We start from the raw sequence: 27,400 nt of genomic DNA, 5'->3' as shown, positions 1-27,400 counted from the left end.
GGGCAGAGTCCTCCAACACGGAACGCCTTCAGCCCACGTTTGCTTCATCCCCACATTCCCTCGTGGTCTGTTCATCCTCCATCCAAAGGAGAAAGGTGGTGGGACCTGAACCCAGTGCCAGGAGCAGCCCTGCAGCACAGCACTGTGACCCTCCCAGATGTGATGCGGCACCTCTGCATCACAGCAGCCCTGAGTGTGGTGTGAGTGGAAGCCAACTGACGGCCCAGCAAACAAACCCAGCAGCAGCCAGGATCACATTCAGCAAGGGAACGATCCCTCGCGTTCAATAGTGTTTAATCTTCAACTCGCTCGACACAAATCAGTAGTGCAGCAATATAAATACAACCGAGGAAGTCGAAGCCTTTTGGCTTTCACAGCTCAAAGAAAACAATAAAATAAAAGCCAGTGAAATGAGTCTTCCAGTTTTAAACACAAAGAAAGGCAAAAAACTGCCCAGCCAACCACTGAGGAGCAGCGGAACCCTTCGTGCCTGTATGAGGATGGGGGCGCAACCCATGGAAGCAGCACAGTGATACAGAAGTGGGGATGGGGAAGGACCAGCCACACCTGAAGCACAGCTGCCAGCACTCACCAGGCACTGAGGGTTTCCCTTCCCCACTGCATTTCAAAACTGAGATATGGTTGATGTTCGGACTCGCAGAGGGCTTAAAGTCCAATAGAAAATGCTGCGGGTGCTGAATTCCATCTCAGAGCTTTGGAATTGAGTCTGCTTTGAGACAAGGGAAGCAAAGGTGAGAGTCCTGTCCCTGCTCTGAAACCAAACAGGAGAGCCTGCAGCAGGAGGGGGTCTCCCAGCCCAGCTAATGACCACAGACAGCTCGGCTTCCCCACACTGCCATCCCAGTGAGCAAAGGGCTGAGCGTTATTTAGGATGGCTACAAAACCCTCTCCCTACCTGCAAACTGATGCAGCATGACCACAGTGTTTAGATTCCTCCTCCTCTATGCTACAAAACAGCCAGTGCTTGTGAAAGGACGAGTCTACATTAAAAATAGTGCATAAACCATCAGGGAAGGTGGAAAGAAAAGAACAAAATGGACAGCAGTAGTTGATGCTGAGCTGATGGAGCTGAGAGCACAGCCTGAAGAGCAGCTCTGACCTTCCTTCTTCAAATGAGTTCCAAGGCAAAGGGCCTGGAAGTCCACAGGTGCTTCCTCTGCTGCACTGAGGTGGGTTAGGAGGGTCCTGGACATTCACAGTTGCTCCTCATGGCTCCGTCCTTCCAGCTCTGCCTTTTCTGGTGCTTGGCCTTGTGGCTCACAGTTGTCTTCTCCTCCCTTTGATTTCCCTTGCAGTTCAAATTCAAGTACAACCAGTTTTAACCCAATGAAAAGAAACCCACAGAGTTATTTTCTATGAAACAAGTTAGCAGCTGCTGTCCTAACCGAACTGGCCTCCAAAGGCCTTTGTAGAACAGGGACGGGAGTGGCCTTCTCCTTCTCCTTCCTATTGAGCTCCAGCAAAAGGCCACCCGAAGGGAGCTATAGGATTTCCTCCCTCTGGTTCTTGGCTTTCAGTGTCACTTGGCCGTTGCGCAAGGAGCCGTTCTGGCTACGGAGCAGTTTCCCTTTTTCACGGTCAGGCCACGTGAAGATGGCTTCGTCACTGTCCAGCTCCGACTCCGAGTGCATCAGGCTCGTGTTGAGGACCTGGGCTTTCTGTCTGCCACCTTTGAAGGAGAGAGATTGCCAGGTTAAAGCTGGACAACCACCAAACCTCACTCCATCCCTCTCTGTCTCATTTTACTGTCAGGTCCAAGGCAGGGCTTAACCTCACCTCCCCATATCTGACACTCAACACGCTGAAGCCAAAGTGATCCTGTTCCACAAACCTTGGTGTGACGGAGGTCATGCAGACACTGCGTGCAGTGCAAAGCACAACACACAAACTGCAGAGTACTTGGGATCTGCCTCCCTGACCTTGCTTGAGGGCACAGCCTAGAAAGCTCTCTGGGGTTTATGGGCTGTGGGAAAGAGAACACACAGGTGTGCAAGAGGAGATCACTGTGCTCTTACTGCTTCCCCTACCCTCAGCTCAGCTTCTCTTGCCTGCAAGGGGGGGAGATAAATAAATAGGCTGCATTTAGATTAATGCACAAGGACAGGAGAGAGGCATTCGCCGATACTGTCAGCAGGGGAAATATTCAGCTTTTCCTTCATGGAGAAATGCAACATTTCCTCTGTTAGGAAACGCTCCCTGGATGTGTCTAAAAGGAAGGAAGATCTCAGCAGCCAGCGCTGGAAGAGGCAAAAGGAGTTTAGTTACCAGGGAGCAAATGGTTGAGACACATTTGCTACAGCCTGCAGAACAATAAAGCCTTTATTCAACTGTGGGGCTCTCCTGCATGAGGTGACAGATGGTGCCATTAAAGCAGAGCTGGGTGCCGAGAAGGAAAAACACCCGTTTGCTTTTTATCCCCCAAGAGTATCTGCAGTCGTGCAGTTGGGATGGCCCAGCTCTCAGAGCAGTTCTGTGATCAGCTCTGCTGTTGCAGTGCTGCCATCAGGCACCGTTCACTTTGCTGGAACACAATTACACAGGATAATAGTAGGATGAGCAACTATTTTCCACTAGCAAACAAGGACCAGAGACCATTTTCTGCTCCTCCTAAAAGCAAGACTAATATTCCCACTCAAAACACATTATCTCAGCAGCTGGAGCACTACCCAGCACTTGGCAGGGCCATGCTTTGCATACACCTTCCCACTTCTCCCTCCTCTCCTGGTCAATCAGCAGGTGACAAAGGCTGGTTTCTGATATCAGATACAACCACAGCAAAAACACTCCTGTGCCTGAAATAACTTTGCAAAGCAGCTGACAAGCACTCTGTATCTGTTCTGTTGGATCAGGTCGGTCTCTGAAGTGCTTATGTGCATCCAACTTTGTGATGGGAAGCAGAAACACCAGGACTATACCAGTTTCAGCCCCAGATAAACCAAAGAGTCAGTTAACTTGATTAAATAGCCTGTCTACGGATCTGAATCAAGCTGAGATCTTCTGAGACTCATCCATCAGTGACTGGCATCATGTTTGTTACACTCTGTGCTTTTTAAGCCCACTGAGGAAGTGTTCTTAGCGAGCATTCTGGAACTGCTGAGCTCTTCCCTCTCATGTTTTACCTGCTTTGGGATTTGGTTTTAACTCCAGGCTTTCTTGATCCGTCGCATCTAAAATCTTGTATTTGCTTTTTCTTTTGGATTTTCCTTTTCGTCTAAAGGGAAAAAAGACAGAATTAAGAGGCAGGAAAAAAAAAACCAAACCCAAGACTCTGATCTTCAAAGCCAAAGTGCTCGCTTATTTCAGACTATGTTAACATCAGAAAGCTAAACATGAAAAACACTGCTTCAGTTGCACATTTATAGGCTAACCCAAGTCTCACTTCTTAAACGAGCCCAGAGTTTTAGGACTTCAATGTTGCTCTCGAAACACTGAGCAAGAAAAACTAACATCAGGGGGCTGAGCAAGCAACCTGCTGGGACTCTGGGTTTGAAACTCTTTCACCTCCTCATGCAGCCACTTGGCTCTGAAGCATTGATACAGTGGGGGGTTATGGCCTCAGTCCCACCTCTTGCAACAGCAGATCACCATCCAGGATAAGATTCCAAGGGCAACCACAATGACGAAAGATGCAATGATCACATACAGCACACTCCACTCTGAAAGCAAAACACCCCAGAGATAAAGACGTTTTGGCAACTCATACAGCTGACAGCGTGCACTTTAGATGACTACTCTTGAGACAGAAAAAAAAAAGGCAGGCTTGACCTTTTGTGGAATTATAGAAGCCAGCACCCATCACTGGCAGGATGGAAGCCAGAGGTTTGGGATCTGCAGTCTTTCTGCACAAGTTTGGGTTTTTTTGGTGTCTTTTGCTTTAAAAACTTGCTTTCCTGTGGCTTGAGATCCCCTATGGGACCACAGTAGAAAAGGGGCATCGTTTCTAAACTGAGAATGGACTCAACTCTTAGCAAATGCTCACCAAGAGTCTCTGAAGAGGAGTCACTTTCCTATCCACTATTTCCTATGCTCTGTGAGGCCCAGACAGGGACCACCTCCTCTTGCAGGAACGATGCCAGAGACACAGTGAGCAATCGGGCACCTTTTACACAGCATATCTCAGGCTACAAACTGTTTGCTTCCCAAAGGTGAGCAAAGCCAGGGAGCTTTCACATACCACAGTTACTTTCGCCATCCCCCATCTGCACCTTGATGAAGTTCTCCATCCAAAAAGGGTCACAGACGCAGCGTTTGGTGAAGGAATCACAGCGCCCGTGCTCAGAGCAGTTCAGCTGACACGCTGGGGACCAAAAACAGCAAAGTGAGCTCAGTCACTCACACGTGAGGCAGAAAAAAGGAGAAGACGTTGCAATATGGTCAACCACAATGAGGTTTTTAGTCCAATCTAGTCACTGTGCAGCTCATTCCCTTAGCTTAGGCACAATTGCAAGCAGGAAGAAGTGCAAACGTAAGCATCTAGGCCTGATGCCAAAGCAGTGAAGTCCTGCTTCATTAGCAACGTAACATACAACACGCTAAGAAAATTCTGCCTTTCTTGCAAGCATCCAAAACAAGTGCAAAAGACGTCAGCTCACATCACAGCAAATCTGACTTACTGACTGTGTTAATTTCCAGTGCCCGGAAGATGAGGAAGTCTGACTGTTGTTTCCGTAGTTCATTTTTTAGGGTCCAGGCCACCTCCCGTCCTTTGAATATCTGATGGGGAGGCTGGTTCTGCACAAAAAATACCATCTTCGTGCTGGAAGTCAGACAAAATGATTAGCTACTGCTTCTCCAAACACCAGGCAGTCATTCCCTTCTGTCTGTTACCATCGGGACTCAGAATCCCAAATGTATTGGAAAGCTGGACTTCAGGTAAACCTGGTCATGCAGAAGACGTCCATTGGGACATCTGATCCAACCATATCTTCAAAGCTGGAATGGCTTTCAGTTTGCTAATGGCTTTGTCAAGTCTAGTTTCAAACATCTCCAAGCACAACCTTGCATTGCTCACACTAAATGTGGAAATACCCAAGCTTTGTGGTCTTCTCCTCCCTTACCCATGGGATCCTTGGACCTCCAGCACCCTCAAACAAAGCTATGGTAACAACAGACTGTTGTTAATACAGACAACATCAATTTTACACAATGTTTTTGTATGTTCTGGTTATCCAATCTGTTTCCCAAGGGAAAACAGCCCTTTGTTCTCTAAGCCCTTAAAAGCAATCCCTCTCCTTGTGCATTCACAGACAAATCCTACCTTTGCTCAGTGTAGGGCTGGATCTTTTGCACAGTGATGTCTGAGTCAAGGACCCCCAGCAGAACTCCTATCTGTCGGATAAACATGCCCTTCTGCCTCTCAGTCAGCTGGCTGACATTCACATCCAGAATGATCTCCACGAGGTTGTTTTTCCTAGGATCTGGTGAGGTCACAGATAACACAGACCTTCAGATCTTCTATTTAACAGTGCAGGTACAAGTCGGGTTTCTAGAATCCTTCTAAAATGCTTCTGGTTTGAATCCAGAAGTACAGAATCCAAGTCTATGACCCTCATAGGTAATGACAAATGGTAAGGATCAGCCTCCTAGGACCACATAAAAATATGACTATTTTCCCCCAAACATTTGAGCTATTACACTTCTGAGATGGATTGAGAACATGCAATTTTATTACAGTATATAAACTGTATCCAGAAAAACAGAAGGCTGATGCACTGCAGGCAAATGTGGTACTGCACAAAAAACACTCACCAGGTTTAACTTCCACTGTGGTCCTTTCCACATCACTCTCTCCTTTGGCATCTGTTACTCTGAGATGGAATGTGTAAGTCCCTTCTACCAGATTGGACAAGAGAAGGACTGGATGGTGGTCTGAATTATTTAAAACCTCCTGGAAGGCAGAACAAAGCAAGAATCAGTAAACTAAGCATCAAACTAGCAAGGTGTATGATTGTATTTAAGGATATCACTAAAAGGTAACCAGGGCTTTATCAGCTTTATATTTCCTCAGGAGCTGTCAATGCTCCCGCTCACAGACTGCTGTGATGCTGCAGGATGCCATTTAGAAAAGGAACTTTACCCCAGCTGCAGGGCTCCCCTCATCCCGAGTCCACAAGTAGCTGACAATTCCCTTATCATCAGAGGATTTTGATCCATCCAACTCAGCTGTATTTGTAGGCAAGGTGATGACAACATTCCCCGCAATCTTTGCAACTGGAGGCTTGTTTATCTCTAAGCAAACAGAAAGAAACAATTGGAGAGAAATCTGGTAGTGCCCAATGAAAAACGACTGCCTTAGACCCCTACTATAACCCAGATATCCCCATCTAACACTGGTGGAGAGAAGTGCATTTAGGTACTGTGGGAATCAATAAAAATATATTACAAAGGCAATTTCAGTGCACGTTACTCTTCATCCATTCCTCCTAAGTTTGCCTCTTGCTCAATTGCTCAGAGATAACCTTGGCCCCAGGTAGTTCTGTGTATGGCTGGACGTACCTTCTTTGACAATAACGTTGACAGAACTTTGGCTCTGCAAGTTCCTCTCATCCTTAACTGTAAGAGTGAACTCATACGTCCCAACCTGGAGGCCTGTTACAGTGGCGATGCTGCTGTTGGCATTCTCCAACTTGACACCATCTGGTCCCCTAAACAGAGAACAAGAGGATCAGTTTCAACTCTGCACAGAGGATGGGAGCTGACCACGAGGTTCAAGCAGAGTTTACAGGGATGGAAACACAGTTGTCTGAAAACACAAACTGCACAGCAGAAATTATTTTCTCCAGTCACAGCTATTTAATCAAGAGAATAAAAGGCAACAAAGTCAGTGGTGAAGCTTGTCAAGGCTGACATGACAAGGACTGAAGACAAGAGGGGTATATGTGGTGTGTCTTGTTTGCAATTAAAGACTCAGAAGAACGGTCTGGAAGATGATACGCACCGTGTTTTTTCCCAAAGAAAGGAGACTATTTTCTGGTCATCTGAGCTCTTGCTGCCATCTAGAGTGGTGCTGTCCACAGGAAGAGTTAATTCTTTATCAGGACCAGCATCTGCTTTTGGGGGCTTATTGTTCTCTGAAAAAGGATTGCAATAGTTTTTACACATATGCCAGAAAGGTGCAGCCTGCTCCCCAGCATTACAAAGTTCCTCCCCTGTATATTTTCTGCCCATTATTTCAACCTTGAACTCAGGCAAAGTGAGTCAAAAAAGCAGCTAAGAATTCAGATCAGAGTTTTACTGACACATTCTACCCTAAAAGGTAGATTAATGAAACCTAGGAGCTCTGATTTTTGATTCTCATTCTCTAAGCACTGCTTCACTTTTCCTGCTCCCATCCCCCAGGACTTAAGCACTGTGAGCAGAGACAGCACTCAGGAAATACAATCCTGCCATCACAGGTGGATACTATTAACTAGATGACATTGTGTAAAATAAGATAACAGCCTACAAAGGTAGTATTTGTAGACACCTTCTTAAGTTGGTTCATCAGCAATGTAACATCCTGAAAAGGTCCTCAAATAGAGAAGCTTTTCTGGAAGCATCAGAAAGCTACTACAAGATCGAGAGTACGCTGACAGAACAAAGCCCACCTGGAACTGAAGAGGCAAAAGCAACAAAGGGCAGCTTACCTGGCTGGACTATCACAGTGACCTCTGCAGTGGACTGGTGCCCAGCAGAATCAGTCACTATCAGCTGGTAAGTGTAGTCACCTTCCTGCATTGCAGAGAGCTGCAAGACTGGCGTCCTCACCCCCTATGAGAAAACATATTAATGTATTGAGCAGATTCCCTTACACCAATGATTACAGATCTGGAGACTGTTCCTAACACAACCACTATCAGCAGGTTCTAAGTGTTTATTGTTACCCCCTGTTAAAGGAACAGAAGTCTTTGCCACTTCTGGGAATCTCAATGCCATCCTGACTCTTGTTTTAGTTAGCTAAAAGATGACTCGGTCAGTCTGGCTCCACACCTTTGGGCAGCACTTAAACATCCATACTATACCACCATTGATTTAGCATTCACTGATGTTCCGAGGAGTCAGCAACTGAACAGACAGAAAACACACTTCCCTAGCAGCCACATAGGTTAAGGGGAGATACAAGCTATGCTGAGACCTGCTATATGGAACAACAGAATCCAAAGCTATCAAGTTCTCGTTTCTCTTAATACTCTATTCTCAAGCAGTATTTAAAACTGTATTGCTCAAGAAAGGAAATCGGATGCCACTGAAAACCTGTGGCTAGACTGGTGCACCAGCTCAGCCATAAGCTAATAGCATCTTTGCCTGGAGGTAGTTTAAGTATTTAATGGTCACATTGTTACTCTGTAAGATTAAAAGACACATCTGATATCAGCCATTTAAAAATAGCTTGATTATAGAAAAAAAGCAACAAAGCAACTAATGAGTAATCGGAGATGGGTGTAAGAGACCTGCACTGACCTGCATCTCCATCACCTTCCCTTTGCTGTTAGGGCTGAGCAGCCACTCGTAGCTGACGATGCTGTGATCATCAGTGCTCTGGTTGCCGTACAGGGTGATGGAGTTCTGAGGCAGAGTGATCACTTGGTTTGGACCCGCGTTTGCCACTGGTGGATAATCCACAGCTTTGTTCACAGTCAAGTTGGCAGTGGTAGAGTTGCTGGCACCATCTGAGTCCACTACTGTTAGACTGAAACAAAACCACAAATGACTGTGAAAGCAACTGAGAGTCCTGATTATCAGAGCAGAATACGAAACAGTGGCTGGGGATGCACCAGAAAGGCGAGAAACTTAGGACACTTAAGGACATTTTAATTTAAAATATAATAAATACTGATGACTTTTTAATTTAAAATATTATTTTAAATAGATCTGCTTCTGTTATGCAAGGATAGAACAGCAAAATGCAGACCAAAGCATCATCTTAGACCAGTGCTACAAACTAAGGATAACAAGTAGCTGGGTAGCTTTTCTAAGGTGAAAAGCTATAAAACCACCTTAAAAGGCAGGAGTGCAGAGTACATCACAAAACACTCTTCCTGTTTGTTTGGAGAGCAGGCTGACAAGCTGGGAATATTGCACATGTGGTACTTAGGGAACAAGAACTGATGAAGGTATAACCTACCTGAACGTGTAATTGCCAGGAACCAGGTTGGTCAGTGTCAGTATATCAGTGTCACTGGAAAACTTCTCTTCCCGCAAAGGACCCTTCAGTTCTTCCCAGTGATAGCTGACAATTTTATCATCATCAGTGCTTCCTGTTTCAATTAGGAAAGAAAACGGACATACAAGGAGTTGGAAATTGATGCTTCACAATCCCAGATGTTCAGTTCCCCTCTTCAGTGCTGGGCTTAGTGAGCAAAAGCTTTTTTTGGTCCAAGCCCAACCTCAGACCCTCGTTTACTCTGCTTCAGAGGTACATGTGAATATCCTTAATCCCAGGTTTGTGTGTTGAGGAAAGGGAAAAAAACAAACACAAAAGCAAAAAATACAAATAAAACAGCACTAGCTCTGGACAAATTGATCTGAATGCATTTAAAGAAACTCCTAAAAGCTCCGCTGTGGGCCAGGATCATTACAAGTGATGTGTCAGCTAACCAAGGCATGTGAAGCTTAACACAAGAGGCCAGTTCTTTTGATTAAGAGCCTCTTTTTTTCCCCCTAGGAGAATCACTCAGGGCTGTATCTTCAAAAGGAACCATGGAGAGGCATTGGTGTGTAGGCGTGAGGATTCCTCCCTCCCAGCAGAAGCTGATTCTGTTCATTGAACTTATCCAAAAGGCCAGCCCAGAACCAAAGACAAAGAAACCAGGCATAGCAGCCTGTTTAAAACCGGAGGTACTCACGGCTGCCATCAATAACAGTTGAAATGGTTGGCAGTGAAATCTCCTGGAACGGTGGGGAGACGATGGCAACAGGAGGACGATTAACTCGAGGCTCTGCAACAAAAACAGAGCAGTTACAACGACATCTACAGGCAGACCACGGTACAAAGCCCTAGCTGCGGAACTACAAAGCTACTTTGCTTTTGGGCACTAGGAGTGGTGAGCAGAATACGTGCTGCACATCTACCCTCCCACCCAGCTCTATCTGTCCATTCAGACTCTGCAATCATTTAACTGATAGCCCAATGAATCTAAGAAAGAAGTCCAAAATGTGGAACAGATTTGCTGTGCAGCTTCAGAACAAACACTGATCAAACTGCAGAGATCGACATGATCACCAACACAATAATTCTTGCTTCCAGCAAGTTATGAACCAATGCAGGGAAGCAGTGCTAACAAAAGGGACTTAAAAAAGGAAACAGAACTGCTACCATGCTAGTGCTCTAGAAATGGCTGCAGCCCATCAGTGCTCCCATGCTGAGATGAGATGATTCTAACTGAGCAGCACCCAGAGCTTCTAGTTTCTATTGCAGTAGAGGTCTTCTAGCATGGGGCATTTCCTAAGCACTTCTGTATTAGTATTCCAGCCCTTGCACTGGGTGGTTGTCCTGCACGTGGTACAGCAAATAGCAAACGAAAGATGCATTGAGACTGAACTCACTTGGATTCACTGTTACATTCACATAACCCTCTCCATGTGCATTTTCCCCATCGACAACAACTTTGAATTCATACAGGCCAACAGTAAGCTGGAAAGCAAACACAAGCAATTATTCACCTTCGATCAAGACAGCAGAACCACAATTTGACCTGCTAAAAAGTCAACTCACCATGCCTTGGTACTGTATTAGAAGCACAAAACACACAATCCTGCTCCAATCTATGCATACAAGGCAAAGCATGGCTTCCAAGCCAAAGTTTGTCAGTCAAGACTGACTTTCTATCAACAATAAGCAAACAGAAAAGGTCTAAGAGATGAGCTCAGTCATGCTATCCAAGAGACTGAAAACCTGACAGGGACAGACGTGCTCCTTTTGAAGTGCTTCCCTCTGCGTGGTATCACAATTAGTGCCTGCACATTTTGTTCCGAGTGCAGAAAAATCCGTGATGCTCAAAGGAATGTCCCATAAAAACAGAACTGTATATTCATACAATATTTAAAGCCGTTCACTTGTTAAGAAACCCCATGTGCAGAAACCAACAATCCTTTCATTCCTTTAGATCTTGTGTAAAAGCAGCAGCCAGGGACGTGCTAGGAGGTATTCCATTGCTCTAAGCTAATGGAAGCAGCAAGTCCTTTTAGAGAGAGGAGAACAAGGCTTCCAACCTAAACAGACCACTGCAGTGTCTCGGTAGTAGAAGCACTCACAACCTTTTGTTAATGTGAAATGGTGTCGTTTTGAGTTTGACACATCACACGTAGGCTGCTTTGAGATCCTGAAATCCATTTTTCCCCTCGTTCCAGAGCAACCTGCTTTTTCTAAGGGATTTAGAAGAGGGTTTGTAGTGAAATGTTGGCTGCTTGCCCATCACACTATTGCCTTTTCACTGTGAAATCATACACAAGTCTCTCCTGGCTGCCAGGATTCCTGTTTCTCTGCTTGGCATTCCATACAACAGGACACCAAGCAGCAAAAGCTTTACCTTAGATAACTTAAGGGTCTGGGAGTGTTTTCCTTCCATTTCTCCACTGTAGTCTTTTGGATGAGTAATCAGTTCCCACTCATAGGAATAAGTGGTTCCTTGAAAAAAAAAACATAACAAAAAAGAAAAGCTCTAGAAGTTAGTTTTTAAAAGACTGCCTTTCTGCCTGCTAAAGGAAAGCAAAGGCATTAAGTATTTATAAGGCCCATTCTGCTGCATGGAGAAATGAGACTGCTTAGAGTCTGGACTGCAGCTCTTTGGGAATATACCCAAGAAAAGAGACAATCTGTGCTTCTAAACACATTTACTCCACAGCCAAAACTCATCTTTCTGCCTGTAAGGCATTAAAGAGCTTTGGAACAATCACAACTCAGGATGCTATGAGAGAAAAGCTTTATTGTGCCCACAAATCCCACAGGCACAACATAATGCCAGTTTCTGAACAGGGACACATCTCACCTACCCCTGCTGCTGTGCATCATGTAACTTGCTTGCCTCCACCCCTGCTGCTGTTACTGACATAAGACACCTTCAAGATTGCCCTTATTTAATGCTGTTTGTAGTGCCTGTTGGTTATTTCACCATCACCTGCCCTTGGCAGAATCCCCAGGGAAGCCTTACCAGGTGGTGGTTCAGGAAGCACAAATGCATTCAGCTGAACTTCATTCTTTGGCAAGGTCACTTCTACACTGTCTCCAGCAGAAACTACCAGCTCCTTCATAACTGGGAGGGAGAAAGAGAGAATTGAAAGAGAAACAGAATAATTACCCACGTACGTAAAAACCACCTTTGCTTCAGAGTCTATGCAATAAAAACCAGCAGCAAATAGCCATATTTTGTAAACACCTCATCACTGCTGAAACTCCTGTCTCAGGTTTCAGTCTCATTGTTAAAGCACAAGCGCTAATGGGCAAAATTACCCCGTCACCTTCGACTCTTTGCAGATATTGGGCAGCTCCTGCTCTGAAGAGCTGCAATGTGACCCTCAGGCCCTGCACAGGGGCCTCTGTTCAGTCAGGTCCAGCAGGATGTGAAGGGGTTTTTTTTTTGCTGACAGGTTTTTGGCAGAGAACCCAGCTGCGCTCTCATGGCAAAGCAAGACAAACATTGCTATTTCAATGCTATTTACCAAACTGCAGTTTCAGATCTTTACAAATATATGAAGAATCCAAGGCATTTCTTAGTTGAAAAACTGCTCGGGGGTTACACCACCGAGTACAGGAACTCAAAATACAAACCCGCTCCTTTGGTTTATGTTTTCTTCTTATCCTTTTCTTTTCCAAATAGGAAATCACTGCAGCACTTACTATGAATTTTCCACCAATACCATCTCAAATAAACTGGCAGATAAAGAAAACTTACTCCTTCCTAGTTTGCTACTTCCTAGTTCGATCCCATCAAAGACAACATTTCAAAGATAGGGACCAAAAGCTCAAGTAAAGAGACAGGGAAAACATCAGTCAGTATTTAGCCTTCCTTCCATTTGTTTAATAGCCATTGGAGTCAACCAGTGAACTAAAAGAAAACAAATGTATCAGATCCTTTCCCCAACCCCAATTCCTCCTGAGGTTTTATAGTCCCCCCATCAATCCTTCCTTTTCCTCCTGAAAAGAGTTCCAAGGCAAAAAGAAACCTGACCTCATCAGAAAACAAACAGAGAAAAACTTAAAACTCTGCTGAGAAATAAACACCCTTCACGTGACCATCTCTGCACCATTTAGCAAAACAAGGAGCTATGCTGCTTTTCCAGCACAAACCATGGAAGATGTTTTAAATAAGTTTTTCAGTTTTAGTTGGGTTTAAATCCTTAAAAAGAATGCTAACTTGTTAGCGCAGGCATCCAACCAGCCTCCTGCCTAAAATGTCTTTGGATGCAGCATTTCCTTTACGCTTTCCATTTGCTTCCTTGTAAGGGAAAAGAAACCCTAAATTCAAAAGAAATTCAGACAATTGGATTAACTGAATTCTGAGCTATCACACAACCAGTGCACATTGGCCAGTAGGAACACGCGTCCCCATGGGATGAGCTAATGGCCTGTGTGGGTTAACAGAGCTGCTCCAAAGTGCGTTTTTGTTTTCATACATCCTCAAATGTTTGCTTTGAGAAATACCAATGTGAACAGAAACGCCACTACACTGCAAAGCACGGCGTGGGCGAATGGCCAAGCACACTGCTCTTATGTGCACTGACATTTCGGAGATGGAAGACAATCAGATGCGCTCCATCTTGAACAGACATTAATTAAGGTTTCAGCTGAACCTGATAGAGAGCAACGTGTCATAACTGCTGAAAGAATGCTTCACGTGATTGTGCCTCATGCCACGTCTCAACTTGCACTTTGGGAATGGAGATAACACAGTTACTTTCAATCCATTCCTGGAAAGAAAACCAATAGTCATAAGCAGATTTATGGTGGCAGTATCTCAACCCAGGACCTCATGAATTAATGGGTATCAACCACTGCATGCACTAACACACGTGTCTCAACATTCTTTTGATGGTACCACCATTAAAATACCTCGTGTTGTTCAGTGCTGCAATGGTTGATCAACAAAAGCTAAAGAGGTGACCACTGAGGGATCCCTGCATGCTTTCACCTGGTGTAGTCGCAGTGGTACTCGGTGACACAGCAGTGTTTGTCTGGACTGGAGAAACACTACTATTTGTGGGAACACCACTGGGCATAGAAGTAGCAGCCTGCATCTTCGTTGTGCTTTTCCCTTGCACAGGGCTGATGGTGGGCAACGTATCTGAGGAGTGGGTTTGGACAAAAGCATCATCCAGCAGCTCAGGCTTCTCTGTCTTTCCAGCAGCCGTCAAGCTCAGCGCCACAGGACTGGAGAGCGTAGCCAACACCGGTGACTCTGGTGCAGATGTTCCTGCATGGATCTGGAAAGGAAAGAGCAGCTTTAGTTGAACTGAGCTCAGTTTCGTTTTGCTGTGTTGGTTTCACAGAGGATCAAAATTCCATTGGATTGTTCTATATACTGAACTTGTTCGGTTTCAGGGATGCTGAGAAGCCTGTGGGTTGTTTCACCCCATAAGGATGATGTTTTACTGCTCCTAAAACGTTTCTCCATGATATTCCACAGCAAAGAGACCATTGCTGAGCAGAACGCCAGCTGAGAGCTCAGATCTAAGCACGGCATCTGAAGTGTCACTGCTGTTGACATGGCAGATGTGACAGAAGATTTGGGTTCAGAACTGCAGAGAATAGAACTGAAAGCACAGAGAGGTGGAATAACACAGGAGCAGAAAACAAGGATGGGGAACTGGGGTTCATTTGGGGCATTTGTTTTGGCCATGTCCTCCTTGTACTAAAGCTGCACAGCTGGCAAGCACACAGAGGGAGGGCTGCAATGGCATTTTTATTTAATAATCAAAGATTTTCAGCTAGATGAAATTTAGTCCGAATCACCCTTCAAAGCAAGGTGGCCTGAATAAACAACCCTCAGTGCATGCCAGGGGAGTCGCTGCCGGGGCAGAGAGCAGAGCCTGAGGGCAGAAAGCTCGCTCACATCCATACAGGATGAACCACTTTATTGGAACTAATCAAAGCAGCAGCAACAATTTCCTTTCTTTCATCAGAAAATTCCTTTCATGGAGCCCCGTTCCAGCTCAGCCCACCAGGCACCGCTCCTGACAATTCACCTTCCACCATGAAGTCCACATGTGCATCACATTCCATCGAGGTGACCCTACTTGGGGAACATCTGCTAAACGTTTAAAATGGAACAACTCACCGCTTTTGGCTTTGGAAGCGTTTTGGAACTGGATTGCTCACTGCTGCTCCTCAGTCCAAGAAACAAGTGCTCTAGATTACAGTGGGCAACATCCTGCTAGTAAGTGGGCCAGGCTTATTAAGTATTAAATGCTGGTTGTAAAAATAAAGCCATCCTGCATGTACTGGAACAGCCAGCCCAGCCACAAGCAGCAACAGAAGCACTGAAGGTTTCTCTGCAGAAGCATTTTTTGCTGTCTCAGGCAAATACTTTCCTCTCTCCATATCCTGGTTAGCCTTCCCCAGCCACAAAACTCAAAGCACTGCCCCGTGCTGCTCTCCAGCAGCAGCCCCAAGACTGGCAGCTGTATGACTGGAGATCCTGGCACACTCTTAGCAAGTAATATCAAGTCAGAAAAGCTTTATGAGAGCTCAGCAGCCAGGCAGGAACTCAGAGACACTCAGGACAGACTGCTTCAGGAAGGCGCAGAAAGAGAAAGCCTCCACGACTGCACAAAACCAGAGAGAGCCATTTTTTGCTTAGTGAGAATCGACCCACATGGGCTTCAAGAACAGCTGTCACAAATAAGGCACAGCAGCTGCAGCTCTGCTTTGCTCAGTAGTATTTTCACTGAGATGGATGCTTCCTTGAGACACCTTTAAATGCCTAAAATACCTGACAGTTAAGAAAGACCCTCTTCCTCCCACAAGTCTTCAGGATGAACTGACAGCCAAATGTCTGTGTGCAGCTCAAGTGAGATAAGCTTTGCCTGGGGCAACATAACAGTCAAAAATGCCTCTGATGCTTGTAAGCTGAGCCATTTCTTATCTTTACCCAATAACCCCAAATTCTTTCATGCAAAGAACAGAAGATCTCATTCTTGGGGGCGAGGGGAAGACTAGAAGTTTACCAGCTGTCCTACCTTATTAGCTTACAAAACAGAGAAAAGTGGCACAGAGGCCCAAGAGAACCAGCGTCAGATACTTCTTCCAGCCTTTGTCTGGGACAAGTGACCTCTCTCCCTGTCTGACAGCATTATGTCTGTACAATTCAAACAGAGCAGCTGTGTGCATCAGAACCTGCACTGAACTCGATGTACTTCAAAGAAAAACACCCGTGATCCAGAACTCTGATTCATCCTTCAACTTAAATGGGCCTTTCTTTGGTCAGAGTGGTGTGCATGTACCAAACAGGCTCTCTGCAGCTTTGACTGCACCTTCAGTTGTTGGCTGCAGATGGTTGTGGGGCTGCCAGAAATGGGAGAGGAAAATTAAATCTCAGTGAGGCAATGTCTTCCTAAAACAGTCACCTGACCACTCCTGCATCTCTAGGGAAATCCTTTTATTTCCTTCTCGCCATGCATTCAATGTTCTCTCCCACTTCAGATGTTTGGTGCTCCCAAGCACGCACTGCTTTGCATGCACTAATTTCCTCCAGCTTCCACCCTTACCTGCCAAATCATTGTAATGAATACAGCATTAGAAGCACTGCATTCACCTGCTGAAACAACACACCCGATCAAATCGAGCTCAGATTAAATTCTATCGACCTCACCATGTATGTAACTTTACTTACTTTGGCCCCAAACCAACTCAGCTTGGAAAAAGTCCCTACTTTGGCATCTCCCTCCTGCAAAGGTTGGCCGGGACCCAAGTACAAAGCCTTCAATGTTGTATCCTTGGCCTAAATTAAACTGCTCTCTGATCAGAAATGTGAGGACAGCTGCACAGCTTGACTTATGTTTTGCTGGTGAAAGTTGGATGGTTCCCTGGCCAAGGAATTAGCCCAGGGCTGGGCAGCATCAGCCTCAACTCAACACTCCTGTTAAGGTGGTTTTTTTTCTTAATTCTTCCTCAAAAACTGCATCCCAAACCTCAGAAATGTGGTTGCCAGGAATTTCATCACCTTTCAGGAAGAATTTGTTGTTGCGATGAACCAGAATTTCATCAAAGATCCAGATTTTCTTGTTAGCAAAAACCAGAAAGGTGAAGGAAACCCATTCCCTCCTGCATACACCCAACAGTGCACCTTAATGACAAAGGGAGCACTTCTGCAGATGGGAAATTTGGATACTTAGCAACATTCACCCACTGATTGCTCCACGTAATTTAATACTTGCAGCCCATTTTCTTGCAGGCACTGAACAGTAATAATGAATACTGAGAATCCAACATGCTACACGCCAAACAAGCCGGGAGATACAGCAGCTATACAGAACAACAGAGCTCTCACTATGAGTTACATGCAGAGTAAGTGAGAGAATGGGGACACTGTAAATCTCAAATACGAGGAGGAGGGAAAAAGTAGCAGAAATGCTGCAGTACTGCAGGAGAGAGAGAAAGCTGAGCTTGTATGTCAGCCCTGGGTCTGCAAAATCAAACATTTGTAAAGTCCTGGTGCATGATTTCACATGGCAGCAGGGCCGCCCTGCAGCAACACGTGGTGCCCCTTGGCTGCTCTCCACATCCTGCTCACAGCCCCACCTGGAATCACAGTTTGCATTCAAGGGAGAGAAATAAATTCAGGCATTTCCAAACCATAGCAACAGGAAAAGGCATCGGGCTTCAACACTGCCAAGTCCTGGAGATGTGGCAGAAGATATGTAAGGAATTTCACAAAGGATTCTTCTTGTTTGACCGTCATCATCTGTGGGCTCTTCTGTATGCGTTTAGAAATGTATTATTATATTATTATTATTATATGTATATTAGCAGATTTTTAAATGCCCGCTTCTCATCTGGATTTACTGGATTAATGTGGCACGTGTTTGCAGTACAGACTGGACTGGTTTCATTCAACCAATGCCAATGAAAGCTCCTGGGGATCTGAGGAACTGAAAGCCTTCAGAAACAGAAGAGGAAGTTAAGATGCCAACACAAGTAAGCAGGCTGACATGGGAAACCCTATGCATAAAAGCCTATAAATAATATATCTGGCTGCTTTTGATTCTGTGGATCCAAAAAGGTACTTTAATGGGTAACAGCTGTCCACTCTCAGGTGCTTCCCACTGACATCACAACTATCACACCTCACTTTTGCACCTCATTTGGTCAGTACATTCCATGACTACACAATGCGCAAGCATCATTATTACTTCCATCTTCCTTCTCAGTTGATCCCAAATAGGAAGAAGGAGGCAGAAAGCAGACATCTAGAAAGTTATTCTATCATTTAAACAGTCCAAGTCCATACTAAGCAAGAGCAGGAGAGTGACAGCTGTCCGAGATAGCCCTGTTGCAGCCCCAGTAATCATACTCACCTGTGGGAAGCCAACACTGTCTGCATCACCAGATCCATTCACATTATTGCTTTTAGGAGGGGATGGGCTTTTGGTTTTCTGCTCTTGAGGATTCTGCCCATTTTTCAGCAAGTCTTTCTTCTGATTTGGATGGGCCTCAGGAACAGGCCTGTCCTCCCCCAGGTGCTTCAGTACTTGATCCTTCAGGCGCTCTGTGTCACTTCGGCTGCTTCTAGATCTGCTGCCTGATGTTCTGACTGCAGCCTCACCACTGGGGTTTGCTGCTGTGTCCCCTTTCAGGAGCTGCATCCTGTCATTTGCCAAGCTCCGTTTCTGGAAAGATCTCCACAGTTGTTTTTTCCCTTGGACTGGGATGCCCCAATCTAACCACCTGCGAAGCCGCATCTTCACATCATTTTCTGTATGAAGCTTTAAGAAGTGCTCCGTGCTTTTGGATTTCTTTAAAAACACCAAAACAGAACCCGAAGTGCCAGTCCTGTTTGCCCGACACGTGGCAGGCGCGGTGCAGTTCACCTGGATGCACATGTTTTCCATGAACCAAAAGGCATCACAGGCAGGGCTGTGGCAGCAGGCAGTCTGACAGGACTGCACGGTGTGAAAGCCTTCCAGAAGCTCTAAGTGATGATCTTCCCATGACTGCAAACGTCCACCCAGTAGGATCTTTGCTGGCTCACATTTAGATCTGTTCCAGCTTGCATCTGGGAATGAAGAAGACAAAGATGATTCTCAGTTTTTTAAAGCAGTCGACAATAAATCCTTATTACTACTGTCAAAACCATGTTACTGTACTCTGCCCATAGTTCTCCTTGCAGTAGTAACAGTGCCTTGATTCACAGTATAAAAGTAATTACCTGTCAAACATTTCTTTAAGTTACTTCAGATTTCAGACTGGGGGTAAAGCAGCAATTGCTTGAAATATGGATTTGTTTTTTTCCTAGCATGAAAAACTGGAGTGCTTGCAGGGATCAACGGATTAAAGGCATCCAAAATTCAGAGCTCTGCAGATTAAGGACTCCCTAAAAATAGACTGGTGACCTATGGGACTGTTACACTGTGCTGTGTTCAGCATCCAAGGCATAATAGGTCACTGGAAGATTACTTTGACAACTATGCCACTGGACTCTGAGTTGTGCAGCTGGAGACTGTGCCCTGATCTGCAACCCCCAACCCCCATTAGGGCCACAACACAAATGGGGAACCTTATTTTTTCCCCCTATTAAAGTAGTCACGATTTCCTTTATGTCCTCCTATTTTCCTAATAAACATGGTGCTCACAAGCAGCAGTCAGCTTCCACCTCTTGCAACAACAACCCCAGGAAACTCTCTATGAGACTGTGACACAAAGGAGGTGTTTTCCACCTTGGCTACTTTCATCATCTGACTTCAGAAGTCCAACATTCCTGCCACGGAGGCACTTACCTCACTGTCGATGTGGCAATAGACTCTGATCCTCAGAATCACAGTTAATACCCAGAGTTGGCAGCACAGATTTGCTGTGACTTCCCCCCCCCCTGCATCAACCCCCAATATCTCTGGGATAACATTATTTGACCAAAGAAAGCGAGCAGCAACGACAGATGCATTTTACTGTAATCATTATTACAAACATCACAGTGGGTGTTACAGCTCCTCTGTTACTCATCATTAAAGGCTTTCAAATACACTTTGTTTGCTCAGAATGGCAGCTGCACAGAGGGCAGTGGTGAATCTGCTCATTGTGAGCATCCAAACCAGCAGCGGATTCAGGGGATGCAAAGCAAATCTGCAGCAGGAATGTCCCTTTGAAGAAGTCCTATCCTAAGCTCCAGAAAGGCAGCCAGCCTTGCACAACACGAATCCCATGACTGCTGCATACTGTGTGCTTAGTCACTCCTCAATACTGTTTTTGTCATCTTTTCCTCTCTTGTGTGTATATATATATATGCAAAAAATGCTGTCCTTCTCAATCTGCAGAGTTCCTGTCCCTCTGATGCAACTCACAGCTCTGCTGAACGGCAGGGAACTGGAATAGATAAGAACAGTTTCTATTAATAAGCTCAGGTTCATAGACTTAGGCACTTAATGCCCAGTGACAGGGAATTAATGATTAACAACTTGACTGCACAGGCTTTTTTGTTTTAATCTGTCACATGTAACCAAGTATGTCAACACAGCTCCTTGGGTAACCCCACATGAGCACACCAATTTCTATGCATCTCTCGATTCCTCTTCAGTTTAACAAGCCCTGTTTCCTAAGTGGTACCTACAAGACCAAAAGAACAGCAACTCTAGTGAAAATAGTGTCCATGTCTAATAATAACTATGTCTAATATCATCACGTTTGTTTTCATACATGCATTGGCCTCAATGGTTTTCACTCTCCCACACAGATAAGCCATCAACCACCACAGCAATGCCCAGAACAACCCATGATTCACAGCTCTACACCTCTCAGATATCACCAAAGACAGCAAAGATGAAGCACAACACCTGCCTAAAAGGAAACGCAACGCACCCAGCACACTGTTCAAACACAAAGCACTGAGAACCTTAACACACAGCAGCCTTTCCAGCACGCAGCAGCTGCCAAATGCATCAACACTGCAGCCATCACAGGTTGAACCTGCACATAAAACCCAAAGAACTGAACTAAGTCAACTGATCTTAACTGAGATCTGATAAATGCTGTGCGCGTACATGGTGAAAATGCCACCTCCTGGGCCTTAAAACACTCAGAGAAATGTAACCCATTCATCTGAAAGGACGGAATCTGATTGTTTTAAATAAAAGAAAACCCAAACACCCAGTCCATTACATGCAAGCTTACGTGGTAAGGTAAAGATTACGTGGGTAAGAAACCCATTGAGTGTATTTACTTGAGCAAGAGGTTGGTTGCTCAAGTTTGAACAGGAAATATAAAGACAAACATAAATTACCCATAGGCAAATAGACTATTGACATACACTGTCTGTGGAGACTTTACAAACACTGGGTGCTTCAAAGCACTCTTACCTTCCCAACCTCCTCCAGTAACTGCTCAGATGAAATAATTAACCAGAGAATCATTTGTTCCCTTATGGAACAAGGGACAAATCCTCACCTCAGAGAAAGCTCCCTGTGAGATACAAACACCTGAAGGCCAGCAGCACGTGTGAAGGTGCCCAACAGGAACAGTATGGGGCAGGCAGAAACCCTGCTGCTGAATGCTTGCTTAACAGCAGTCAGGGATCAGAGTGATACAGCCTTATAAGAAACAAGCCCTCATTGTCTCACACCTCTCCACAGAGCTCTGGTTATCCCATCCTTCCGACAGCTTGTTTAGCAACCATCAGGTTCGTCTGGTTTTAATCCAGCTCCAAAGGCTAAAAATTCATCTTCCTCTCTGAGCATTTCAAACCTGTGAGAGGGACAAACACCCACAATACAGACAAGGCCCCAGGCAGAGCAGCACCATCACCTGTTGAGGAGCACAAGGCACACAGGCAGGCGCACAGGTAGAACAGCTGCAGGCTCCTCAGCTCCCTTGCAGGTCTTCCCCAGAAGTATTGCAGTAGAAATGGAGCAGTAATGCTGAGCTTGGCTTCCAACCTCTTCTCCATGGCCTTTGTGGGCAGCAACGGGGTTCTGGAAACACAAGATATCCTCTGGTCATTGGTATAGTCCTGCAAGGGCTCGCTCAGCACGATGAAGAGTACAGGGTGTTTGTAGAGGGAAAGGAACACCTAATCTTATCAGCTAAGCGCAGCAGATAAGCAACCCCTCCATGTCACAGTACTAAAGCGAGACCTTTAGCAGCACCATTCCCAACTACAGCACACCTTGTGACTCCTCGATTCTATCCCTTTCAGCAGCAAAACACCAAACAGCACCGATTCCAAAGTTGCATTTGGGCCTTTTTTTGGCTCCCAATAACCCGCAGGCGATGGATCCTCACCCAGCTCCTCCAGCACAACACACACATTGACAAGCCCACACATCTGTGCAGCGCTGTCTCCGCTCACACACTGGTGCTGGTTGGTACCAGCCGCCAACAAAAGAACACAGCAATGCTGAAGTGTGAAGATAAGGGCACGTTCTGTGTGCACACAAAGTCCTCCTTGGTCTCCTGAGTGTAAATATGGAGCCTCGGATGAGATCCCAACCACTGAGCGAGGCGTGATCCCAAACGTTAAGGATAACTGAGGGAACCGAACCGCACCGGACCGGGATGACACCCGGCGTTACCCCACCACCCCGCACCGCCCCACGGCCCGAACGCGGCCCGGCACGTACCAGGCCCGCACGGTGCTCCGCTCCTCATACCGGGCGGCCGGGCCTCCAACGGGCCGGACCGGGGGGCAGCGCGGCCTCCAGCCCGGCCGCCATAGCGACGGGCCGCCCGCTCAGCCCGGAAGCGAACCGACCCCTTCCGGATACGGAACGGACCCACCGGGGAACCGAGGCCGGTGTTGTCCGCTCGGGGCTGCTCCGCTACCGGCTGCTCCGCTACCGGCTGCCCCGGCCGGGCTCGGGGAGGGGCAGCTCCGGGAACCACGCAATAAAGAAGCGGCCGATTGGTTGAGGGGCGTTGCGGGTGGATCGCGTGTGTATGGCGGCCGGGTTCCGTTTGCCGTCCCCAATACAGCCGCGTGGAGCCGTGCCGGTCGCCATGGATAAGGGACACGGAGCCGGCACGCTGAAGAAGTGCCTGGAGGTGCTGAGGGACGCCAGGAACGACAGCGAGCAGCTGGCAGCCCTGTTGCTTGTAAGGCTGCGTCATTACCAGGCCGGGAACAGCTAAAGCCATAGCGAGCCTTGTTGCTATTCATTGCCTTTACCTTCCAGGTGACCAAAGCGGTCAGAGCCGGAGAGCTGGACTCCAAGACCCGCCGTCAGATCTTCGACGCCATCGGCTTCACCTTCCCCAACCGGCTGCTGAGCTCCAGGCAAACACCTCCGGGCTGCCCCGAGCACACCTTTATGGCGCTGGGTCTCACCCTGCTGGCTTGTTTCTGCACCGAGCCGGAGCTGGCCGGACACTCACAGATCCTGAACAAAATCCCAACCTTCGGTGACGTCCTGCTCGCTCCCTTTAATCCAGACTGCACGTCCATGGTAGATGATGCATATCAGTGCCTGACTGCTGTTCTGGCCACTCCCAGAGGCCCCAAGGAGATGGTGACCAAAGGAGCGCTCTCTGCTCTGTGCCAGGCTTATGTGAATGGTGGTTATGGCTCTGAGCGTGCCCTGGAGCTGCTCCTGGGGCTGTTGGCTGTATCAGAGGTGAGGTGCTGGCAGAGGGATGCTCCGCACCTCCTGGCTGTGCTGAACAAGCTCTCTGAGCGGTTCGTCGAGGCTGAAGATGCCACCAAGTTTGAGCTGTGTCAGCTTTTGCCTCGTTTCATCCCCCTCTCGCCGCCCCTTGCTGAAGTCTCGCGGGGCTCCGAGTGCATCCATCAGCTTTACAGAGGGCTGGCTGACATTCTGGGCAGTAAACTCAGCCATTGGCAGCGGGATCCCGCTCTGAAGCTTGCTGCCAGCCTCGTGCAGGCCTGTGGCTCAGAGTGGATCCCAGCAGGGAGTGCTGGCAGCAAGTTCCTGGCCTTGCTGGTGAACCTGGCTTGTGTGGAGGTCCGCCTAACCCTAGAGGAGCCCGATCCCATGGAGGTGGAGGGGAAAAAAGAAGTGGTAACGGCCTGCTATGTCCTTATCGAGATGGGGATCCAGGAGTGTCTGAAAGAAGAGGAATCGCTGCTAGATGAAGCACAGAGAATGCAGCTTATGAGGATCATGGAGGAAGCATTTGGAGCCGTAGTGTTTTACTTGAGACAGGTAAAGAACTTCCATCCCTTTCCTACCTAGCAGCTCGTGTCCATAAGCTGAATAGACCAAAATGTGCATCTTGGCCCACTGTGGTTTTCATCTTGTTTTCTATCAGCTGCTTTCTTCTGTGCCCAGGTGAAAGAGGAGGAGCTACAGGATCCTTTCGTATTCGCTTCTGTTCGAATCCTTGGAGCCTGGATGGCAGAAGAGACCTCCTCCCTCAAGCAGGAGATCTGTGAGCTCTTGCCTTTCCTTGTTCGTTATGCCAAGAAGCTTTTCAAAGAGGGTGGCCCAGCAGAGAATCTTCCCCAGGCATCTGGGCTGGTCAGCAGTGACAGCTCCATCTTAACCCAGGATGCTCTGAGGTACGTATTTGAAGTACAGAGCTGATGCATTTCAACACCAAATGCATCCAGATAAAAGCATCCTGCATTTAGGTCAAGTTCTTGTTGATCTTTTGCTGTGAAAGAGGCAACTGGAACTGCCACAGTGCAATGCAGCTGTCCGAGCCCTCTGTGTGTGACTAATGTAAGATGGCAGCTGCACACAGAGGCTGAGATGCAGGGAAAGACTTGTGGAAGTTGTGTGTCTAGGCTTTAGCTACAGCAAGCAGGGAAAATAATAGAGTCTTTGTAGAAGCAGATCAGCCTACATGGTCTCTACTGTAAGATTTCAGTACATTTCCCTCAGGCAAAAGGAAGTCACCACTGTGTTACTGATTGAGCCGATTCTGAGAGTAATTTCTCCTTCCCTTTCTCTCTGCAGTACCAATTCTATGGCACTTTTCCTCCCCCAGCTGATGTAAATCCAGGGTTTAGACCCCAACTCTTTGTATCTACCTTTTGTTTTCAATTTTTTTTCCACCTTGCAGATTTCTGCTACCTGGATTTTGCCATTTAACAGCAGAGGACAGACCCAGAGACATCCTCATCTCAGAAGGGGCACCAGCACTACTGTGTGACTACTTCCTGCATCAGTGGGAGGTGCTGACCTCTCAGCCTGGGTCCCTGACGAGCGCTGAGATGAGTCTACAGACTTTATGTGGGATCTTCCTTAACCTGGTTGTGACTGCACCAGACCTCATCAGGTAACAGAGCCTTGTCTTAACAGCTGTCAGTTGGAAGGACAGGGATGCAATGAGAGATGAGCTTCCAGGATCGTTTAAGATCCTTGTACTGAAAAAATGATGCCCCTTTTCTTAGTGCCAATCTCATCTCAATCTCACTTCTTTTAATGCTGCATTTATCACGTGTGTCTGGCTCCGCTCAGGAAGTTTCTCAGTGTTTCCTTTCTTTCTAGGCAGGAGAAAGCCTTCTCTTCTTTGATGGACAAGTTGCTGAAGTCTCTTCCCTCCCTTCTACCTCAGAAGGATCACCTGGTTCTAGCAGCCAACATTGCCACTCTGGGCTTGATGATGGCAAGGATCCTTTCAAGTTCAGCAGGTAAGAAGCATTGGTAAGCAGCGTGGCAAAGCTGCGCATTGCTCTGCATGGACTGAGGACCCCAGAATATAAGGAACAGACCCAGTTCCATGTAGGGCTTTTGTCATTGGAAGTGTAACAAAAATCCCAGAGGGTCCCTCCTTTGGCCAAGTAACGTATCAACTCATTCGTTTCCTTTTTCTTTCAGTTCTTCAGAAGACTGGGCCTGCAAAGGAATTTTTCAGAGCCACCATTCGCTTCTTGTCCCAGGCTCACACAGCCCAAGCAGACCCTGGTAGCCATGGCTTGTCTCTGGCCATATCCCCTGCCTATATGAGTGCCTGGGATGACATCCGTGAGCTGTGGTTCCTAGGGATGCAGGCCCTGGCCAGCTGCGTGCCTCTTTTCCCCTGGCTGCCCCACGCTGTGCTCCAGGCACAGTGGCTGGAAGAGCTCTCAGAGTTACTGAGACGAGTCACTGCAGCCTCAGTGGATTTTGAGCTCATTGCTGCTTTCCAGGGCGTGTTGGTTGAGCTGGTCAGAGCCAGCGAGCCGTGCAGGGCAGTGATCCTGTCACACCACGGGGAGGAATGGGCCAACCTTTATGGGATGGCAGCTCTGGAACAGTGTCTATCCAAGCAATAAAGAGCCATTTTTCAGCAGTTCCACGGTGTGGGACACGAGGCCAGAAACCTGCAGCATTTCTCACGTTCCCTTTGGTGCCAGCGAGGACAAGAAACATTGAAGGAACCAACATCCTACAACCAACAACGCAGCAGAGCTCTACAGGATTTTCTCCCTCCAGAACCCAACACAGAGCTGTTGTTGCTTCAGAACATTGCAAGATGCACCTAATTTATTTCCTGTCAGCGTTTTGTTTTAAAAACCAGCTCATTTGACTATTAAACAGGTTTTCTATTCCATTCCCAAACATGCAGCACTGGGATTTATTTCTGCCTCAGGCCCCAAGAGGTTTCCTCTTTATTTAACGCTCTTCCCAGTCTTGTCATAGTAACCCCTGCAGAATATCACCTTACTTTCTGTGTAAGGCCTCCGTGTCAATGAAGTAGTTCAACCTGCCGAGACCTTCCCATCTTTTTAGAGCCTCAGGTGAATATAAAACCAAAATCCAGTGAACTGCAGCACATCTCCCTATAGATGGAGAATTACCGTTTGAGTTACGAAAGGAACCCAGGTGTAAAAGCACACACACCTGGATGGGGGAGTGAACCATGAACCTCTGGAAGCAGAGGCAGCCGCCTGGCTGGGGTAGAGGGGAACTGGATGAAGCCAAGGATGGTTTCAGCCCAGCCCGGAGCTCTGCAAGGGCATTTCGAAGCGTTTCCACCAGGTGTCAGCATAGGAGCTCTGTGGGAGAGACAGTCCGTGCTGGCAGCTGGACACAGCACTGATTCTGCTGCCCTGCATGGGTGGGGGCTGAGGTGGGGGGTGATGGGGTGAAAAACAGGCAGGGATCTGCCCTGAAAGGAGGGCTGACTACGGGGAGTCCAACTGGAGATACATATACATATATATATCCAGCTCAAATTCATAAACACCAGTGCCTTACATAAGCAGAGAGGAGGCATCCGCTGTCGATCAGAAGTATCTTTCTGATCTCACCAGCTCAGCCCTGAAACGTTAATGCAAGTTGAAACAAAGGTAGGTGCTACCAGCAAGCAGAGCAA

The 27,400-nt window shown here is 46.8% G+C and overlaps 2 protein-coding genes across 3 annotated transcripts; one reads left to right on the top strand and one right to left on the bottom strand.

Annotated features, from left to right (window-relative positions):
* Nucleotides 1-252: 252 nt before the first annotated feature.
* KIAA0319L (KIAA0319 like) lies at nt 253-23,389 on the bottom strand. 2 transcript variants are annotated; one of them, XM_072355254.1, is made up of 21 exons: nt 23,307-23,389; nt 21,947-22,113; nt 18,511-19,208; nt 14,127-14,418; nt 12,150-12,251; nt 11,529-11,626; nt 10,546-10,633; nt 9,846-9,938; nt 9,125-9,257; nt 8,461-8,689; nt 7,647-7,770; nt 6,959-7,091; nt 6,517-6,665; nt 6,098-6,249; nt 5,770-5,908; nt 5,279-5,438; nt 4,635-4,777; nt 4,196-4,318; nt 3,587-3,677; nt 3,141-3,232; nt 253-1,690 (listed from the first exon to the last, which is right to left on the bottom strand). In XM_072355254.1, the coding sequence occupies exons 2-21, from the start codon at nt 22,086-22,088 to the stop codon at nt 1,503-1,505; spliced, it is 3,369 nt and encodes a 1,122-aa protein (XP_072211355.1). In that variant the 5' UTR covers nt 22,089-22,113; nt 23,307-23,389; the 3' UTR covers nt 253-1,502. The 2 variants fall into 2 exon arrangements, with proteins under 2 accessions (XP_072211355.1, XP_072211354.1); XM_072355253.1 differs by lacking the exon at nt 23,307-23,389 and adding an exon at nt 22,762-22,903.
* NCDN (neurochondrin) lies at nt 22,904-26,643 on the top strand. The gene is made up of 6 exons (XM_072355255.1): nt 22,904-23,233; nt 23,314-24,300; nt 24,427-24,656; nt 25,163-25,378; nt 25,591-25,733; nt 25,921-26,643. Exons 1-6 carry the CDS (start codon nt 23,078-23,080, stop codon nt 26,355-26,357), a joined length of 2,169 nt encoding a protein of 722 aa, XP_072211356.1. The 5' UTR covers nt 22,904-23,077; the 3' UTR covers nt 26,358-26,643.
* The last annotated feature ends 757 nt before the right edge of the window (nt 26,644-27,400 follow it).

The sequence above is a fragment of the Excalfactoria chinensis genome, chromosome 22 (assembly GCF_039878825.1).
Source record: "Excalfactoria chinensis isolate bCotChi1 chromosome 22, bCotChi1.hap2, whole genome shotgun sequence".
Taxonomy (NCBI): domain Eukaryota; kingdom Metazoa; phylum Chordata; class Aves; order Galliformes; family Phasianidae; genus Excalfactoria; species Excalfactoria chinensis.
The sequence above is the reverse complement of the archived record's forward strand: the minus strand, read 5'-3'. Positions and strand labels throughout refer to the sequence as shown.